This window comes from Pipistrellus hanaki (genome assembly GCF_964339955.1).
Source record: "Pipistrellus hanaki genome assembly, contig: scaffold_39, whole genome shotgun sequence".
Lineage (NCBI taxonomy): Eukaryota > Metazoa > Chordata > Mammalia > Chiroptera > Vespertilionidae > Pipistrellus > Pipistrellus hanaki.
This window is the reverse complement of record NW_028182294.1, coordinates 902,291-921,888: the sequence shown is the minus strand read 5'-3', so window position 1 is coordinate 921,888 and position 19,598 is coordinate 902,291. Positions and strand designations below refer to the sequence as shown.

The 19,598-nt window shown below is 70.5% G+C and overlaps 1 protein-coding gene and 1 long non-coding RNA gene across 3 annotated transcripts; one reads left to right on the top strand and one right to left on the bottom strand.

The window, feature by feature from the left end:
- Nucleotides 1–465: 465 nt before the first annotated feature.
- Nucleotides 466–19,066, bottom strand: CTTN (cortactin). Of its 2 annotated transcripts, XM_084907026.1 has the most exons (17): nt 18,999–19,066; nt 15,036–15,119; nt 13,972–14,058; nt 13,804–13,877; nt 12,558–12,687; nt 11,235–11,345; nt 10,387–10,441; nt 9,517–9,627; nt 9,018–9,128; nt 8,555–8,665; nt 7,633–7,688; nt 7,113–7,182; nt 4,122–4,270; nt 3,243–3,332; nt 2,063–2,216; nt 1,882–1,953; nt 466–1,510 (listed from the first exon to the last, which is right to left on the bottom strand). In XM_084907026.1, exons 3-17 carry the CDS (start codon nt 14,056–14,058, stop codon nt 1,374–1,376), a joined length of 1,518 nt encoding a protein of 505 aa, XP_084763152.1. In that variant the 5' UTR covers nt 15,036–15,119; nt 18,999–19,066; the 3' UTR covers nt 466–1,373. The 2 variants fall into 2 exon arrangements, with proteins under 2 accessions (XP_084763152.1, XP_084763153.1); XM_084907027.1 differs by lacking the exons at nt 7,113–7,182; nt 7,633–7,688; nt 18,999–19,066 and having other exon boundaries at nt 15,036–15,101.
- Nucleotides 5,929–6,695, top strand: LOC311615926. The gene is made up of 5 exons (XR_014793833.1): nt 5,929–6,022; nt 6,144–6,240; nt 6,311–6,340; nt 6,446–6,472; nt 6,663–6,695. It is a non-coding gene; the product is annotated as an uncharacterized lncRNA (long non-coding RNA).
- Nucleotides 19,067–19,598: the final 532 nt, after the last annotated feature.

Genomic DNA, 19,598 nt, shown 5'->3' with positions numbered 1-19,598 from the left:
GGCTGTTTCACTCGCGGAATGCTCCCAGGGCCGCATCCCTCCCACGGCTCAGCAGTGCTCATGTGACGGAGCCCTGGGCTGGCGCCCCCTGCTGGTTGCCATGAGCAGTGCTGCTGTGCGCACCGCAGGCGTTCTCCGGGCGGGCCTGGAGGACTGCGGCCACAGGGGAGCTCTGCTGACTTTGCCTCCCGAGGCCGTTCCTGACCAGCAGCAGGTGAGGCCCTGCTGGAGCCCAGTGGAGCGCCCGTCCCCGCCGCTGCACCTCCGGGGGCTGGCTGAGGGGGAACTGCGGCCAGGCCTTCCTCAGGCGCTCCCTGTGCCCAAAGGAGAGGAACCCCATTGCCTGGGCGCCCGGAGCTGACAGCGGGGTCACTGCAGGGTCACTGCCCGGAGCTGGGAAGTGGACAGTGCGCCCACCCCAAGCGGAACTTGGACCAAAAAGTGCCAAAGCCAATCAGCAGCAAGTGGATCAAAAAAAGTTTATTCTGAATATTTAATTTAAAAAATCATACCTATGAGGTGAGCTACAGAAATTCAGACACGACTGCATGGAGACCACCGGGCGGCGGAGCGGGAGCTGGGGAAGCCGGAGGAGAGCCGCCGGCCCCCGCCCACCTGCGCTCCCCGACAGGCGGCCACTCGGAGGGTCCTGGTCCGCGCACGCGCCTCGCCCCCCGTCAGCCGTGTCAGCGCCTCCCGTTCCGCTGCCGCTCAGGCTGGTCCTTTGGCAAACAGCTCGCCGCCCTCCCGGGGGCGCTCCTGCGCAGCAGCCACGTGCCCGTGCCGCCAGCCAGGGCAGCGTCCAGGCCTGGCCGTCCCGTGGCCGAGCTGGGGCCGGAGGGCAGTCTCTAAGGGGCGTTAGGAGGCGGGACGAGGGCGGGACGGAGACACGGGCGAAGACGGGCCGTCGCTAACCTGTCCTGTGGGACTTCACACACACGCGCGAGGCGTCTCCACGGGAGCTGAAGCTCCCGAGCTTTCCGAGCTTCCCTCCATCGGGGCCTCCCGGGCCCATCCCTCCTGGCCGGGCTCCTGCCTGACCCCAGGCGTCGTCGTCGTCGAGCAGCAAAGAAAGACAGGTTCCGTTTGCGCTGGGGTCTCCCGTGACCGCGGGGCGAGGCCAGCACGCACTCAGAGGGACTAAGGGCCCACATGGCTCCACGTGGCAGCAATTTGGCAAAAGAAAACACCTCAGATGCATAAAACCACCCCCAGTCCTCCCAGGAACGTGATTACAATATATTAGCAGATTCTGTGGAGTAAACATTTCAAAGCGTCGGCGGAACATTAAATATAAAAGCAGCGTGGAGCCCCCTCCTGCCCGGACCGAGAAAGGGGCGCGGGCGGCGGGCGCGGGCGCGGGCGGGGGGCGCCTACTGCCGCAGCTCCACGTAGTTGGCCGGGAAGAGCCCGTACCGGCCCTTGCACAGCCCGCGCCACCAGCCGTCGTCGATCATCTCGATGTTGGTGATGATGTCGTCGGGGTCGAACGAGATCTCGTCATCGCCCGCTGGGGAGAGGACAGAGGCAGTGAGTCCCAGGGCCTGCCATGGAGGAGGCTGCCAGTGTGTGTGTCTCCCCGCCCCGGGGGCTGGGGTCATGAGGGGACAGGGGCACCCAGGCAACTGTAGCTTCAGACCCCGATTTGGGGAAACTGAAGGGTGTGTGTACGCACATGTGTGCATGTCTCTGCATGCATGTGTGTGTTCACATGGAGAGGTAGGATCTCTGTACCAAGTCATGTAAGAGTGGCTGGCTTTTAAGGACTGTGATAAAGCCCCAAAGCGGCCCCTGGGAGGCGGGGTGGGGGCGGGAGGCGGGGCTGGGGCCGGGCGGGAGGCGGGGCCGGGGGCGGGAGGCGGGCAAGGGGCCGGTCCTCACCGGCCTGGTAGTCGTAGAGGGCGATGGCCGTGATGCCCAGGTCATTCTCGTACTCGTCATAGGTGTTCTCCTCTGGGAGAGAGCGGAGCGGAGTGAGCGATGCTGTAAGAACTGAGGCCCTCCCCTCCCCTCCCCTCCCCTCTCCCTCCTCCCCTCCCCTCCCCTCCCGGAGCAGCCGTACCTCCCGCGTAGTGGCCCGGGGCCTCGGTGGAGGCGTAGGCGGCCTCGGGGGCGTAGGCCAGGCCCTGCTGGCCGCCGGCCTCCCTGCTGTACACGGGCTCAGGCTCGCTCACAGGGCCTCTGTAGCCGGGCTCGGCCTTCATGGAAATGGCGTCCTGGGGAGCCAATGAGACGTCTCTCTCACCGACTGGGGCCCCGAATCTGACTTCTCAGTCCGGCGCTGAGAGCAGGCGGGGCCTGAGGGGCAGCTGGGCCGCCATCGCAGAGCAGTGCTGAGGGCCGGTGACCCACACCCAGCACCCACCCCACCCCACCCAGCCCACCCAGCCCCCACCCCACACCCAGCACCTACCCCACCCAGCACCCACTCCACCTAGCCCCCACCCCACACCCAGCACCCACCCCACCTAGCACCCACCCCACCCAGCCCCCACCCCACACCCAGCACCCACCCCACCCCACCCAGCCCACCCAGCCCCCACCCCACACCCAGCACCCACCCACACCCAGCACCCACCCACACCCACACCCCGCCCTGCGGCTGAGCCACGGCCTGTCGGAGCCGATACTGCATCACGGCCCAGACCTCCTGGGCCACCCAACTGGCTGTGGGGAGTCAGGGAGGGACCGGCGAGCGGGGTCCACGCCGCCCCTGAACTCCACGCTGTGCGGTCAGAGGAGGGGCATGGGGAGCCGGTGAGAGCCGGGCCCGGCCCGGCTTTGGAAGGCAGGTGGCCAGTGTGGCTCGGACCCGTGAGCCCGAGGCGGCGACGGAAAGAGGGCGCCACCTCCGGTCGGACCCTGGAGCCACTCAAGGGCTCAGGTTCCAGTGCTGGGGCACATTCCCCGGACAGGGAGCACGCCGGGGGGAGAGGGACCAGGCTCTCGGAAAGGGCCCAGTGCGAGGTGCCCCGTCCCGGCCCTCGGGGCTCCCAATCCAGCGCTGGTCCCCCGTGCCTCTAGGCCCGCTGAGTGACGGGCGGAGACAGGAGCGCACACCCGGACAGCGGCCTCGGGGACAGAGGAGGGGGTTCGGGTGTGACTGGCGGGGAGCTAGGGGCCCCCTGCGGGGAGGGGGAGGCAGCTGCTGTCCCCAGCAACCAGGGCACGGCCTTGGGTCACAAGGACCGAGCTGGGCAGGCTGGGCCTGGGGCTCGGTCATCTGCGGGAGGGACACCAACCTCATAGACCGGGCTGGAGGGCGGCCCCTCGGGAGCCGGCTGGGGGGTGGGGGAGGCCGGCGGGCTCTGCTTCTGGGCGCGGGCTTGCTCCTGCAACCGAGGGGTGTGTCAGAGCGCCCGGTCCCGAGGTCACACGGGAGCCAGACACACACACACACACACACACACACACACACACACACCGGGAAGAGCAGGGTTAGGAGAGGCTGCCTCGCAGGCAGGGAGGGCACCGTGTCAGCCAGCCCTCCGGGCGGCCTGCGGCCCAGCCCTCGGCCGCCACCACAGGAGCCTGTGTCACTGCGGTCAGGCAGGGACCGCTGACTCAGACGTGGGGGCTGGGCTCCGGCTGACGCTGCAATGCCGTGAGAGCGGAGACTCTCGGGCTTTAGAAGGGGTGGCTGGCCCTGGCGGGTGTGCTCAGTAGTTAGAGCTCAGCCCACGCACCAGGAGGTTGCTGGCTGGACCAGGTCAAGGGCACGTACCAGGGCTGCAGGCTTGATTCCTGGCCCTTGTCGGGGTGCAGTCTGAGTGCGGGAGGCAGCCATTCGATGTGTCTTTCTCACACTGATGTTTCTCCCCCCCTCCCTCCCCCCTCCCCTTCCCTCTGAAAAGCAATGGGAAAAACATCCTCAGGCGAGGATTAGAAAGAATTTCGGTGGGTGAACGTTTTCCACGTAACGGGCCTGGGAGGACAGGGAACGGCCCCAAAGAGGCTGACGTCCAACCCCATGTCCTGTGACCGCCAGGTCACGTGACAAAAGGGACAGCAGCCAGCGGGGAGGTTCGGTCAGCCGGGCGTGTCACCAGGGAGAACGCTCAGCGGGGACAGTGGGAGCCGCAGAGGAAGAGCGGCAGGAGCAGCCCGCGGGCCCCACTCACGTCCAGCTGCCTGCGCGCCGCCTCCTGCTCCTGCCGCTCCTGCGCCATCCTCTGCGCCCGCTCGGCCTCCGCCCGCCGCCGGCCCTCCTGGTCCTGCTCCTTGGCCAGGTTCTCGAAGTTGGCTCTGAGGTTGCTCGTCTTGCTGTTGGCTACAGAGGACGGGGACCGAGGTTCCCCCCGACGTCAGACACGGCCATCGCCCAGTGGACAACGTCGGGCGCAGGGACCAGTCCCATGGGAACCAGGCGGCCCGAGCCGACCACAGGGGGGCCCAGCCCGCCCGTCACCGCAGTCCGTCCCGACACCAGGAGCTTAAGTTCCCACCCCACCGCGTTCTAACCGCACCGAGAGGGAGGCCCAGTCCGAGGGGTGCCCTTGAGAGTGTGGGGAGGGGCGGGGGGTGGCGGGCGCACCGTCTCACAGGGAGGGAGCTGCGGCTCGGAGCTGTGTGCGGGCGCACCGACAGCTCGTGCGGGACGGACATGCCCTCCACACGCACACACGGCTCTCGAGAAAAGCAGCCGAGGGTTTGCCTTGGACAGGACACCCAGGTGCCCGGGCGACCGGAGGCCGGCACGCACCGGCTCCCAGGAGCTGCCGGCAGCGACCCGGCAATGGGCCGCCGAGTGCCGTCACCGTGGACAGAGCTCGGCGCTCGGAAGGTCCGCCTCTCAGCCGGGGCTGCCCACACAGAGCACGTGGGCCGCCCTGCACAGGGGCCGCCTCGGGGCACCACGAGGGCCCGCCGGGCACCGGAGGCTCGGGGTCACCACCCCCTCCCGGGCTCATCGGGGCCCAGAGCCGCCTCCTGAGCAGCGGCTCACGCAGGCGCGGCTGCAGGAAGTCCGCTGCCTCGGACTGAGGTCCGCAGGCCGCCCAGCCCGCCACCGCGCGCACCGCCTGTTTGCGGTTAATTCTGCGTAAAGAGGTCACTATGATGTAATGGCTTTGCCTGGATGGTGCGGCTCAGGGGCTGACCCACGAGCCAGGAGGTCAGGGTTCAATTCCTGGTCAGGGCACAGGCCTGGGTGGTGGGCACGGTGCCCAGTAGGGGGCGTGCAGGAGGCAGCCCATTGTTTGTCATCATTCGTGATTCTCTCCCTCTCCTTTTTCTCTAATAAATATTTGTTTTAAACCCACATAATTGCTATGTGGTAGTTTTGTCGGTTTTATGCGAGTTAACAAAACTTTAAATTCTCACCCAGCAGAGCCCGGGACATGGCAGACGCTCTGGGCCTGGGAGAGCCTCCTGCCCGGAGCTGAGCCGCCGCCCGAGAGCGAGCACGCCGGCTGGGCGCACAGCCAGCACCGGGGCCTCTGCCGCGGGCGTAACCACCACCTCCTGTCAGTCACCTTCTCCCCTTCGGGGCGCAGCCTGGCACTGCCCGCCCCACAGACCCCGGCGGCCTCACGCGGAGGAGACCCTGCGCGCCTGCCCCGGGCCCTCGCAGGTCCGTGCTCAGGGCGGGCACCGCCCGCGGCTCGCGGCTCGGCTGGCCAGCGGGGCTGCAGGACGGGGATCCCCTCCCTGAACCTGGCCCGGCTGTGAGGAGGCCCCTGCACACCAGTCACCCAGCTCCGCTTGGGAAAGAGCCCCACAGCCCGGAGCTGTGTGTGCCCGGGAGCTGTGTGTGTGTGCCCGGAGGTGTGTGTGTGCCCGGGGGGTGTGTGTGCCCGGGAGCTGTGTGTGTGTGTGCCCAGAGGTGTGTGTGTGCCTGGGAGCTGTGTGTGTGTGTGCCCGGAGGTGTGTGTGTGCCCGGGGGGTGTGTGTGCCCGGGAGCTGTGTGTGTGTGCCCGGGGAGTGTGTGTGCCCGGGAGCTGTGTGTGTGTGCCCGGGAGCAGTGTGTGCCCGGGAGCTGTGTGTGTGTGTGTGTGTGTGTGCCCGGGAGCTGTGTGTGTGTGTGCCCGGAGCTGTGTGTGTGCCCGGCAGCTGTGTGCCCAGGAGCTGTTTGTGTGCCCGGGAGCAGTGTGTGTGCCCGGGAGCTGTGTGTGTGTGGGCCCGGAGCTGTGTGTGCCCGGGAGCTGTGTGTGTGCCCGGGAGCTGTGTGTGTGCCCGGGAGCTGTGTGTGTGTGTGTGTGTGCCCGGGAGCTGTGTGTGTGTGTGCCCGGAGCTGTGTGTGTGCCCGGGAGCTGTTTGTGTGCCCGGGAGCAGTGTGTGTGTGTGCCCGGGGGGTGTGTGTGCCCGGGAGCTGTGTGTGTGTGTGCCCGGAGCTGTGTGTGTGCCCGGGAGCTGTGTGTGTGCCCGGGAGCTGTGTGTGCCCGGGAGCTGTGTGTGTGCCCGGGAGCTGTGTGTGTGCCCGGGAGCTGTGTGTGCCCGGAAGGAGCTGTGTGTGTGCCCGGGAGGTGTGTGTGTGCCCGGGAGCTGTGTGTGTGCCCGGGAGGAGCTGTGTGTGTGTGCCCGGGAGGAGCTGTGTGTGCCCGGGAGCTAAGTGTGTGTGCCCGGGAGGTGTGTGTGTGCCCGGGAGCTGTGTGTGTGCCCGGGAGCAGTGTGTGTGCCCGGGGGGTGTGTGTGCCCGGGAGCAGTGTGTGTGTGCCCGGGAGCTGTGTGTGTGTGTGCCCGGAGCTGTGTGTGTGCCCGGGAGCTGTGTGTGTGCCCGGGAGCTGTGTGTGCCGGGAGCTGTGTGTGCCCGGGAGCTGTGTGTGTGTGCCCGGGAGGTGTGTGTGTGCCCGGGAGGTGTGTGTGTGCCCGGGAGGAGCTGTGTGTGTGTGCCCGGGAGGAGCTGTGTGTGCCCGGGAGCTGTGTGTGTGCCCGGAGCTGTGTGTGTGCCCGGGAGCTGTGTGTGTGCCCGGGAGCTGTGTGTGTGCCCGGGAGCTGTGTGTGCCCGGAGCTGTGTGTGTGCCCGGAGGTGTGTGTGTGCCCGGAGGTGTGTGTGTGCCCGGGAGGTGCCTGGCTGCCGGCGCCGGAGGGACTCACACCCCGGAGGCCCCTGCAGCCCCAGCCGCCGCCACGTGCTCCGCCTCCGCCTCCCCCTCCCGCGGCGGCCGGCCCACCTGCTTCCACGGGGACCGTCTTCTGGTAGGTGGGCGGCACCTTGGCGACGTCCTCAAAGGTGGAGGCGTTCTACGGCAGGAACGGGGGTCAGAGGGCAGCTTCCCACCGTGGAGGTGCCCGCCCTGCGCCCGCCCCACAGCCGAGTGCCCACAGGCTTCGGGTCCCGGGTGCTGAGCCCCAGTTCCCCGAGACGCGGGAGGCCTTCCGAGACCCACGTGCAGGGCCCTCCCCACGCAGGCTCCCGGGCGCCACCCGCCTGGCTGCAGCCTCACCTCCCCAGGGGCTCGCCGCCCCCTGCTCCCCGGGGCCCGGCCGGCCTGCCCACCCCACTCAAGCCCACGCTCCCCTCCCAGGCCGCCTCCCGTGGCCCCACGTCACCAGCGGCTCCGACCGAAAACCACCTTTTTCTGGGCCAGGACCCCTCCCCCCCACTCAGCTAGGGACCCCCTCACTCCTCCGGACCCCCGTCAGCTGCCTCCCAGCAGGTGCCCCCCGGAAACGCCCGCCCCGTGGCCTCACCTTGTCCATGCGGTCCTTCTGCACCCCGTACTTCCCGCCGAAGCCCACGGAGTAGTCTGGAAGGACACACCGGTCAGGGGGCCCAGAGAAGCCCGAGTGCACCCCGCGGGGAGGACAGGAGCACCAAGGCGGGAGGCGGGAGGCATCGCTCAGCGCTGGGCGTCCACCACGGGCATCAAGGTCCCCGCAGCCGGCTCTGGGGTCACAGCACCCGCACAGGCGGAGCCCGCACCCCCGACGGCTGCCAGGCCGCTCGCCGCGCCGCGGTGCCTCCTCCCTCCCGGGAGCCCAGACACCCCGCCCCGACGCCCCGCCCCACGCCCCGGCGCCAGGGGGCGGGCCTCGCCAGGGCTCCCCCGGGTTCGGGTCTCCTAACGGGCCCCACAGCGCAGTCCTGCTCTGGGACCGACACCCCGGACCGTGTGCCTGGGAACGAGCCTCACACACGGGCCTCAGCCACGGCGGGACGGGGAGGCACCGGGGTCGGAGCCGCAGCCCGCGGCCGGGAGGAGAGCCCGCCGGCGGCCTCGGGGCTCAGCCTGAGCGGCCCCATCGCACAGCGGGCAGCGCTGTGGACGGCGCGGCCACCACTCCCGCTCCCGGGCTTCCTCCCCCCGTCCCCGCGCTGCGGAGCCGGGGACGCGGCGTGCACGCAGGGCCCGGCCCACGCCCGCTGCGGCCCGCACTGCCTCCGGGGACGGCTGTCCCTCAGGAAGCGCGGGGAGGGCTGTCCCTGCACGAACTGTGGGCACCGGGGCGCTGCGGACCGGCTGCCCCGCGAGGGCCCAACCCAGCGCCGCACACACTGCGGACGGGGCCGGGGCCGGGGCCGGGGCCACGCACAGCAGCCGGCGGGGGCCGGCCCCGAAAGGCAAGAGGATGCCACAGCCGCCGCAGGCACATGCACAGTGCACACACGCACCTTTCTGGGAGTCGTGCAGCTCGGGCTTCTCCTGGTGGTCCCAGCCCAGCGCGCACTTGTCCTGCCGGTCGGTCTGCACCCCGAACTTGCCCCCGAAGCCTCGCGTGTAGTCTGCGTGGACAGCGCGGCGTGACTACGGGAGCGAGGGCGCACGGCCCGCGCAGAGAACGCCAACCCCGCCGGCCGCCCCCCAGGTCTCCGGCCACCGGGGCTCCTGGGAGGGGCCTGCTGGGGCCCCGGGAAGCAGCCACCGGGGCTCCTGGGAGGCGGCCGCTGGGGCCCCGGGAAGCAGCCTGGCCGCAGCAGGTCCGCGGGCGCCAGGCCGGGAGCCGCAGTCCGGCCGGCGTGGGCGGCCTGAGGGCTGCCCGGACCCAGAGGAGCGGTGTCCACTCCAGGGAGGGCCGGCAGGCTCCGCTCGGCTCCGCTGCTGCGGGACAGGCGGGAAAGGCGGGCGGGCGGGCACCTCTCTGGGACTCGTGCTTCTCCGTCTTGCCCTGGTACTCGAAGCCCACGGCGCTCTTGTCCACCTTGTCCTTGTCGATGCCGTACTTGCCGCCGAAGCCTCTGGAGTAATCTGAGGACAAGGACACGGTGAGCACGGCTCCCCGGACAGCCCCGAGGCCCGGACAGCGGGAGACCTCCAGCCGCTGTGCACAGAGGCAGCGGAGGGCGGGAGGGCCCTGAGCACCCGCCCCAGGGGCAGGCGATGGCGGCTCACTGCACAGCCCCCGCCGGCAGCCACAGCGCTGCACCGCCCACGGGGCAGGACACCGAGCGGAGGTGGACGGGGACAGGCCACAGGGGGAGGGGCCCGGGCCATGGGCACAGCGGCAGAGGTGGACGGGGGACAGGCCGCGGGGGGGGAGGGACCAGGGCCGTCGGCCGGAGGTGGACGGGGACAGGCCGCGGGGGGAGGGCCAGGGCCAGCGGCGGAGAGGGACGGGGACACGGCGTGGACGCACCTCTCTGGGACTCGTGCTTCTCCGTCCGGCCCTGGTAGTCGAAGCCCACGGCGCTCTTGTCCACGCGGTCGGCCTGCACGCCGTACTTGCCGCCGAAGCCGCTCGAGTAGTCTGGGGGGACAGGAGCCCGGTGACAGGACACTGTCCCTGGGGCTAAGCTGAGTCGGGGTTCGAGTTACCGAGCGGCTGAGCACACATTTTAACCTGCACAGGAGGCCGCCCGGTGTTACCCGAGACACCGGACGCCAGGGGGCCAGGTCCCTCGGTCGGAAGCCGCCAAGGCCCGGGGAACGTCAGCGTGTGCAGAGGCCCTTCCAGAAGCAGCCCCCCACGACGGCGCACGCCCGGCTGCACCGCCGAGCCCACCCCCCGAGCGCGGCCCAGGCCGAGTGCGGAGGGAGCCACACGCTGGGGCTCCCAGCACTGGCTCTGGGCCTGGCCCGTGCTGCGTGGGTGCGAGGGCCGGCCGCACACCAAAGGTCTCAGGCTTGGTTCCTGGTCCAGGGCACGCACCTGCTTGCGGCTTCGAGCCCAGGCCGTGCGGGGCGTGTGCGGGAGGGGCCCCGTGATCTCTCTCAGCATGTTCTCTCCCCCCTCCCTCTCACTTTCTAAAAATCAGGGGGGGGAATAGCCTCAGGTGAGGATTGAGCAAAATGGAAGTTAAAAGTAACAAAAATAAAGGCTCTGAGTGAGCCTGACCGAGGAGTGGAGCCCACACGGTGGCGGGCGGCGCAGTGGCGTCAGGATGGACCGGGCGGCACGGCCCGGAGCCAGGCAGGCGCCATGGGGCCTGCGCTCAGAGGGCTCCGGCCGCACAGGGGGGCCGTGGCGGGCCCCCCCAACCCCCAGAGGCCGCCAGCCCCGGCTTACCTTTCTGGGAGGCGTGCTTCTCCGTCTTGCCCTGGTACTCAAAGCCCACAGCCGACTGCGGGGCGAGCAAAAGGGAAACGCGTTTTAAACATCTCCAAACAGCCACAGTACGTACCCGACGCTTAATCACACAAGCCACGGTGTTCGAACGGGATTCCCTGAGCCAGCGGCCGGCCGAATGCCCGAAGCTGGTGCCTGAACCCGCATCCCACACAGCACTGCCCGGCCTGCCCGCTGCCCCGCCTGCCGCTGCCCGCTGCCCGGCCTGCCGCTGCCCGGCCTGCCCGCTGCCCCGCCTGCCGCTGCCCGCTGCCCGGCCTGCCCGCTGCCCGCTGCCCGGCCTGCCGCTGCCCGCTGCCCGGCCGGGGCACTCGCGGCTCCACACCCTCCACCCTCGGGAGAGGCCCCGCCAGACTCGCTTCTCGGGAGCTGTGCCCAGAGCAGCGTCAGCACTGAGCCCGGGCCCGGGCGCCCCTCGCACGGCCAGGAGACAGGGACTAGCTCCATCCCCACCGACCGCCCGCTCCAAACCCAGGCTCTAGCGCTGGGAGGTCCAGTGGCTGACCGAGCCCCAGACGGCGGCCGGAGCCCAGCGTCCCACCTGAGCACAGCGCCCTCCACAGGGAGGGGCAGAAACGCCCCCGCGGGCACATTCCCGGGCAGATCTAAGGGGCCGGCGCCCCTGGTCCGGGGGGAGGGGGGCAGACGCAATGCAGGGTTTCTGCACCGAGGACGCCGGGCTGCCCCGCAGCTGCCCCGTCCCCTCAGACCAGCCGGGAGCCCCTCCGTCACCGCACAGGCTGGGCACCGCGGCGGGCAGCGGGCGGACCTGCCCCCACACCACTCACCTGGTCCACCCGGTCCACCTGGACGCCGAACTTGCCCCCGAACCCGCGGACGGAGTCCACCTGCGAGCAGTGCTTGGAGAGCTTCGCCTGGTACTCGTGGCCGACGGCCGACTGCGGAGGAGAGCAGCTCAGCCACGCGTGGCTGCCCAGCCCGTTCTAGGTGGGCCCCACCCCGTTCTACATGGCACCCTCCCCCCGCCCTGTTCTACGTGGCACCCTCCCCGCCCCGTTCTAGGTGGGGCCCCACCCCTTTCTATGTGGCACCCCCCGCGCCCCATTCTGAGTGGGCCCCTGCCCCGTATTAGGTGGGCCCCCGCCATTCTAGGTGGCACCCTCCCCCAGCCCCGTATTAGGTGGCCCCCCTGCCCCGTTCTGGGTGGGGCGCCCGCTGTTCTATGTGCCCCCCCCCCGCGCCCCGTTCTGGGTGGGGCGCCCGCTGGCGTGGGGGTTCCTCGCTGGAACACCCTGACAGGAGGCCAGGCAGGGCGTGCGGGGCCCGGGGTCTGGGAGGGCGGAGGCGTGGTCCGGCGTGTGCACAGGGCCCCGGGCTGAGGGGCACCCGCCACTCGCGCCTCCTCCACGCTCCCCTCACTCGGCCCCAGAGGCGTTTACTGTTCGGCTTTGGGGCTGATGTGTGAACACACAGATTGCCCCCCTTTCCCGGGCTGGGCACCAAGACTCCGGAGTGACAGGCGCCCGCCCCTCGGCCCTGTCTCTTTCCTGCACCCGGGCTAACTCCGGACGTGGTTTGGGCCACAGCCGTATCTGCTCTGCGGTGACAGCGTGCAGTGACAGCTGGTGCGGAACCCGAGCCGGGCAGGGGACAGGCGTGGAATTACAGAGCAGAACCCGACACCGCCAGCCTCCTCGGGGACAGGCGCCCTCGGTCAGCGCGGCTCACGCTGCCCAGGCCGGCCACCTCCCCCGGAAAGAGCTGCCGACGGGGGAGCCCAACAGCCCGGTCCTCTCAGGGCGCCCCTCCTGCGCTGCCCCCGCCCAGCACTGTCCTGGCCGGGCACTGTGGGCACCAGGACTGGCAGGGCCTGCCCACGGCTCTCACAGGGAGCACCCCCCAGCGACCTCACGCCCAGCTGGGCGCTCTCGGAAGGCCACTGATGCGCGAAGGCGCCAGCACTGTCGCTGGGACGTGACCGAGGCCCGGGGGCTGGGCTGTCTCTGTCCCCTGCCCCCTATGTGGCACGAAGTAGGCACACGTGGAACCAGGGGCGTGATGCCAGCTCCTGAGCCCACTCCGTCCGTCCCGGAGCTGGGGGCGGGGAGGGATCAGGTGTGACGGCCCTGCCCGCCGGGCCCGGCACTCACCTTGTCCATCCTGTCCTGCTCCACGCCGAACTTGCCGCCGTAGCCGTGCGAGGCCCTGGGGCCCGTGGCCAGCTCCTTCTCCTTGAGGCTGCGGTGCTCCTGGTACACGTTCTCCCGCAGCTTGTGGATGCTGTGGGCAGGGCAGGGCAGGGCGGTCGGACCGCGGGCACGCTTCCTCCTCGGACACCCGGCCAGACAGCGCCCGGGTGTCCACCCGCCCCCTCCGGTCCTGCGGCCGCGGGCAGTTCCCAGGCCGTGCAGGGCCTCCTGGGAACAGATCTGGGCCACACGGCGCTCCCACACGGAGGGGCTGCCCGGTCACATGAGCAGAGCCCTCGCCTGGCTGGAGACCGGCCAGGGGACCGGCTGTGAGCGCCGCCGGGCAGAGGCGGCGGCCGTCAGAGTCCCGGGGGCCCTGGGGCCGTGCTGGGAGCCAAGGGGCGCGGCTGACCGTCCGACCCCGCTCTGCCGCGCCCGCAGGGCAGTGAGGGTGCACAGAGGTCCCGGTCTAACAGCCACTGGTTACTGTCCGACCCCGCTCTGCCGCACCCGCAGGGCAGTGAGGGCGCACAGAGGTCCCGGTCTACCAGCCACTGGTTACCGTCCGACCCCGCTCTGCCGCGCCCGCAGGGCAGTGAGGGTGCACAGAGGCCCCGGTCTAACAGCCACTGGTTACTGTCCGACCCCGCTCTGCCGCGCCCGCAGGGCAGTGAGGGCGCACAGAGGTCCCGGTCTAACAGCCACTGGTCACCGGACCAACAGGGACGGAGCAGCTGTCCCACCAGGAGGCCCGAGAGGCGCAGCCACCACCCCCAGGGCCGTTCTGCCAGGGGGACACCACGCCCACACCTCCCCCACCTCCCCCACTGGACAACAGTCCACGGGTGACCAAGACACAGCAGCATCCCTAAAGCCCAGGAGGGGCAGCGTCCCTGCCCCCGCCCACGGGTCCTGAGTTCCCGCCAACCCAACACGCCTGCACGCTCGGGCACAGAACGGACAAGGACGGGCGGCTGAACCCATCAGAGCCCCGCCTGACCCTCTGCCGTGGCCCGGCACCGCGCCCGCCCGCCCGCACCCAGGCCCGCGCCTCCCGCCGGCCCTGCCCCCACATGGGGAAGGGGCTTCCGGCCGGGGTGCGAGCGTCCAGGAGGGACCGTGTCAGAGCCGCCCGGACACTCCTCCCGGGGGCATGCTGGGGGCACCGCCAGCAAGGCCCTCAGCCCGCGCGAAGGGGGCCTCTTACTTGATGTGCTCCTGGTGCCCGGACCCCTGCACGGTCTTGGCGCCCCATCTCTGCTCCTTCTCACTGACGTCGTTCTGAAAGGAAAGGGCGCGGCTCTCAGACAGACAGGCCAAGGGGCTCCCGGACCAGAGCCTCAGAGCCTCAGGGACAGGGACAGCGGGGACTCACCTCGAAATCGGGGTCGGTTTCCCAGTCGTCGGCACCGCCGTCGACCTGGCTGATGGACACAGCGTGGCCCGCCGAAGCCTTCCACATCTGCGGGCAGAGGGGTCAGCCCGGGAGCAGAGGCCCCAGCGCTCCTCCTGCCCGGCACCCCGAGGCCCCACCCCGGCCCTCACATGGCCCCAAAGCAGCCCGACCCCGGCCCCAACCCTCCGGAGGGCCAGAGGGCCCTCGTCATCCCCGCGCCTGGACGGGTGGCCACAGAATGACGCCAAGGGCACGACCACGGCCACCACGGCTGTCCAGTGGCCTGGGAACATTCCAGAAGTGGTCTGGCTTCAGACCGAGTGAGAACCTTTCTGGAAAGTAAGAGCCATGTGTGCACTTCCTTCCTGTATCAGAAATCCAGATCTGCCCGGCCGGTGACTTCGGTGGTTGAGCGCTGACCTGAGTCAGAGGTCACGGCTGACTCCCGGTCGGGGCACAGGCCGGTGTGGGCTCCATCCCCAACACCGGGCCTGCAGGAGGCGGCCGGTCCACGATGCGCTCCCATCACTGACGCTTCCCTCCCCCTCCCTCTCCCTTCCTTCTGACATCCAGACAAACACATTAAAAGTAAAAATTACAAAGTGAAGCAGCAGCTGCCGAGGGCCACGTCTGCCCGCTGTATGTCTCCCAGGGGCGCGCCCCTGCAGCCGGCGGCTCCCACCGCTGAGGGCGCGGCCAGACCAAGGGCCAGTCTCTGCCGAAAGCAGGAGGCCACTGCCCGAGGCAAAGGGAGGGCAGCCGCTCTGCCTCAGGCTTCGCAGGCCGCCAGGCCCGGAGCAGGGCGGCTGGAGGCAGCCTCCCGGGGCCAGGGAGCAGGGCTCGGGCCTGTGCCCCCAGGGGCGGGAGAGGAGCTGGCTCCTCCTCTCCCCAGGACCCTGCCATCCCCCCTTCCTCACCAGGGCCTCACTGGGAACTTAACTTCCTTTTTAAACAGGGAATTCTGGAAAAGACTGTCCGACCTCAGCGACCTGGAGGGGTCCCCCCTCGCCCCCCGCCAGGGGCCGCCCTGACTGCACAAGCACCTTTCGTCCGGGAGCGGGCGGCTGCTCAGAGCTGTGTGCGAGGGCGGGTCCGGCGGCAGTTCCTGGGCATCGGCGAGGGGACGCCTGCGGGAGGTGAGGGGACGGTGTCCCTCTGCCCCAGGCCTCCGGCCAACCCGCCGGCTGTCACCCAGGGCCACCGTCACCCAGGGGCCCACTGTCACCCAGGGCTACCGTCACCCAGGGGCCCGCCCGCCATCACCCAGGGGCCCGCCGTCACCCAGGGGCCCACCGTCACCCAGGGGCCGCCGTCACCCAGGGGCCCGCCGTCACCCAGGGGCCCGCCGTCACCCAGGGGCCCGCCGTCACCCAGGGGCCGCCGTCACCTAGGGGCCCGCCGTCACCCAGGGGCCCGCCGTCACCCAGGGGCCCGCCGTCACCCAGGGGCCCGCCGTCACCCAGGGGCTGCCATCACCAGGGGCCTGCCATCACCAGGGGCCCGCCGTCACCCAGGGGCCCGCCGTCACCCAGGGGCCCGCTGTCACCCAGGGGCCTGCTGTCACCCGGGGGCCCACTGTCACCCAGGGGCCCGCCCGCCGTCACCCAGGGGGCGTCCCCGTTCCGCCCACCCAAGCCCACGGCAGCACAGCCTGTCGCCGCGAGCTCAGGGACCGTGAGGGAGAGCACTCCCCGGGGGGTCTGTGGCGGGAGACACCGGCGGGAGGGCCGCTCCGGGGATGCAACAGGGCGACTCGGCGCAGAGCCTGCGGCCCCCCCGGCCGGATCTGGTCACTGCGCCGCGACAAGGCTCCGACTCCACGCCCCGACCACAGAGCAGACGCAGGAACCCCGCCAGAAACGAGCTGGTCCGAACTGGCCACTGCAGGGGCGGCCCTGCTGGCCGTCCGCCCCGCACTCCACTTCCTGCCTCTTCCTCCCCAGCCCCTCAAAGACCCTCAGTGACCGCTGCATGGCCAGCATCTACCATCACCCAGGAGCCACGTGACAGGCTCAGTTCCACCATTCATTACCTTCTCAACACTTTAAACTTAAAAATAAACACACAAAAACAGCTGCTAGAAAAACGGAAACCCTGGGTGCTCCTTGGACCCCTACTGATCACACCACCCACAACTCACTCACACGTGGAGCTAACTGTCCGGGCTGGACTGGTCCGCTCTCACAGGAAAACACGGGCCCGGGTCTCCATAGCCTGCGCTCGGGCATGTAAGACGGCGCCTGCTCCATGTTATTCGGCTACAGAAAGCAGTGGCGTCCTGACACACGCTACAACATGGATGACTTAAAAACATGCATGTGAGCAAAGCCAGGCGCAAGAGGCTGTTACACAGCCCCACAGCCGTGAAGGCTCAGAGCGGGGCGTCTGCAGGGCCGTGGGGGCGGCTGTCACGGGGTTCTGTTTGAGGTGACGACGTGACCTCCGGTGGACTGTGGGGTACTTGGACAGCTGTGGCTGGGGAGCACTCGCGCACTGGACCCTGTAAGGGGGGAGTGCATGGCCTGGGATTGTACCTCCAGGCTGCCACCAAAAAGCAGCACAGAAAGAGTCCTCGCCCACCGTGAGCTCATGAATGGCACACCGTCCTGGCACCAGCACCGTCCTGGCACCGGCACCGGCACCGGCACCAACTGAGAGGCAGCAAGTGAGTGAGGCCGCCCGCAGTCCTACAAGCAGTGTGTCCCTCCTCCCATGTGGGAGAGCCGCTTCCACTCACCTCACTACGCAGAGGAGCAGACACCAGACAACACGCTCCGAGAAGCCAGAGCCGTCACCGCAGTCACCCCAGGGCCAGCGCAGGGCCGTCCCCAGCCCCACGGCCACCGCACGGCCGTCCCCATCGCCATGGCCCCCGCACAGCCGTCCCCAGCCGCACTCAGAGGACTCGCTCCCCCGCTGCTTCCGGCACATTCACTCCGTTTCCTCAAATACCAGCCACAGAGGGCACCTGGCCCACAGGACACCTGGCCCACAGGACACCTGGCCACGGAGGACACCTGGCCACGGAGGGCACCTGGCCACACAGGACACCTGGCCACAGAGGGAACCTGGCCACACAGGATACCTGGCCACAGAGGACACCTGGCCCCACAGGATACCCGGCCACGGAGGGCACCTGGCCACGGAGGGCACCTGGCCACACAGGACACCTGGCCACACAGGACACCTGGCCATACAGGACACCTGGCCCACAGGACACCTGGCCCCACAGGACACCTGGCCCCACAGGATACCTGGCCACGGAGGGCACCTGGCCACACAGGACACCTGGCCACGGAGGACACCTGGCCACGGAGGGCACCTGGCCACACAGGACACCTGGCCACAGAGGGCACCTGGCAACAGAGGACACCTGGCCACGGAGGGCACCTGGCCACACAGGACACCTGGCCCCACAGGACACCTGGCCCCACAGGATACCTGGCCACGGAGGGCACCTGGCCACACAGGACACCTGGCCAAGGAGGGCACCTGGCCACGGAGGGCACCTGGCCACACAGGACACCTGGCCACACAGGGCACCTGGCCACACAGGACACCTGGCCCACAGGACACCTGGCCCCACGGGACACCTGGCCCCACGGGACACCTGGCCACGGAGGGCACCTGGCCACGGAGGGCACCTGGCCACACAGGGCACCTGGCCACACGGGACACCTGGCCACACGGGACACCTGGCCACACGGGACACCTGGCCACAGAGCAGCCCCGAGAGGGACTCCAGCCGCCCCAGAACACTGGGAACTGCAACCCCGCTCACTCGCTCGGCCTCTTTGAGCCACTACCCATGGCTGGGACCCAAGGTCCGAGTCTCAGTCCCGGCCACGTGAGCTGTGCTGGCGCCGGCCTGCGCCTGGCGGTCAGAGCAGCGTCCCACAGGCCTAGGCGGTGGTCTGGCCGGGCCAGCGCCGCACAAGGAGCAACAATGAAGCGCCGACCAGCTGAACAATTGATGTTTCTTTCTCCCCCCACCCCCCCCCAAAAAACACACCAATAAATGTTTTAACGATGCTTCCCCTAAGTCACCAAAACCCTCCCGAGTCCCCGTCACTGGGACCAAGCCCCAAACCCTGGGCCGCTCCGCTCCGGGCCGCCTCTGGGCTCGGCCGCCGGGAAGCTCCCGGCGGGACCGGCGCCGGTGACTCACCCGGTCCGCCCGGAGTGCGGCGGGGGAGGCCGACCACAGCCCTGCCAGGCCGGCTGCCCGGTGCTGGGGCGGAGGGGGGCCTGGCGGGCGGGCCGGACGGACGGTCAGCCCAGGCCCAGACGGCGCGGGGAGGAGGAGGGAGAGGCGCTGCGGCGATGGAATACCCCGAGGCCAGCCCTGCCGTCCAGGGCGCCCGGAGGCAGCGCGGCCCGAGGCCGCCCCGAGCCCCTCGGCACAGGCGCGCCCGCCGGGACACGGAGGCGATCGGAACCCAAAACCCGAAGGCACCTTCCGGCGGGCCCGGCGCCGGCTGCGCCCGGGCAGGGCCGCTCCGCTGATCGCTGCGTGTCACCCACCGGGACGCAACGCCGCAGGTGCGGCCCCTCCAGACCCCAGGGCCCCTCCCCGGCCCCTCCCCTAAGCCCGGGTCCTGGGCCCGCATCCCCAGCCTCCTCCTCCGAGGGCCCCCCTACCTCCGCCTCCTGGGACTGCGGCCCCTTCCCCTCCGGCCCGGGGCCCTCCCCCCGGCTCCCTCCCCCTCCCCTGCAGCCCCGCCCCCTCCCCGCCCGCACCCTCCCCCTCCCCCGGCCCCGGCCCTCCGCGCCCCTCCCTCACCCGCTCCGGCCCCGGCCCCGGCCCCCGCACCCCTCCCCTCCCCTCCCCCGCCGCCCCCGCCGCCGGGGAAGCCCCCCCCCCCGCGACCGAAACCGCGAGCGGAAGAGCGGCGAGACCGCGGCGGCCGCAGCTTCCTTCCCGTTTCGGGGCCGCGGCGCCCGGGCCCAGGAGGGACCGGAGGGACCGGAGGGACCCAGCGCCCCGCGGAGGCCGCGCTCCTCACCGCGAGGCTCGGTCCGCGCGTCCCGCTCCCGCCGCGTCCGTCCGGCTCCCGGCCGCCCCACTTCCGGTTCCGCGGCGGGAGGTGGGGGGGCGGGCCGCATCCGGGTCCCGGGAAGCCCCGCCCGCCGCTGGGCGCCGCCGGGAACCGGAGAGGCGCCCCCCTCCCCGCAGCCGGGGCCGCGGCCGCCGCCGGGAGGTGGAGCGCCCCGCGCGGAGCTGCTGGGACCCGGGTCCGACTCGGGCCTGCGCCCCAGAGAGCGCTGTGCCACCCATCCCCCTCCGACCCATTCCCCCTCCGACCCATTCCCCCTCCGACCCATCCCCCTCCGACCCATCCCCCTCCGACCAATCCCCCCTCCCATCCATCCCCCCTCCCATCCATCCCCCTCCGACCCATTCCCCCTCCGACCCATTCCCCCTCCGACCCATTCCTCCTCCGACCCATTCCCCCTCCGACCCATCCCCCTCCGACCCATCCCCCTCCGACCCATCCCCCTCCGACCAATCCCCCCTCCCATCCATCCCCCCTCCCATCCATCCCCCTCCGACCCATTCCCCCTCCGACCCATTCCCCCTCCGACCCATTCCTCCTCCGACCCAT

Bases quoted from the DNA above. Each gene is read 5' to 3' on its own strand.
- CTTN (XM_084907026.1), bottom strand. From the start codon at position 14,058: ATGTGGAAGGCTTCGGCGGGCCACGCTGTGTCCATCAGCCAGGTCGAC. The intron at 11,346-12,557 runs GTGAGTGCCGGG...TCTCCTCCGCAG, and splicing joins AGCAGGACAGGATGGACAAG to TCGGCCGTCGGCCACGAGTA. The intron at 3,333-4,121 runs GTGAGTGGGGCC...CCTCGGTTGCAG, and splicing joins CGGCGCGCAGGCAGCTGGAC to GAGCAAGCCCGCGCCCAGAA.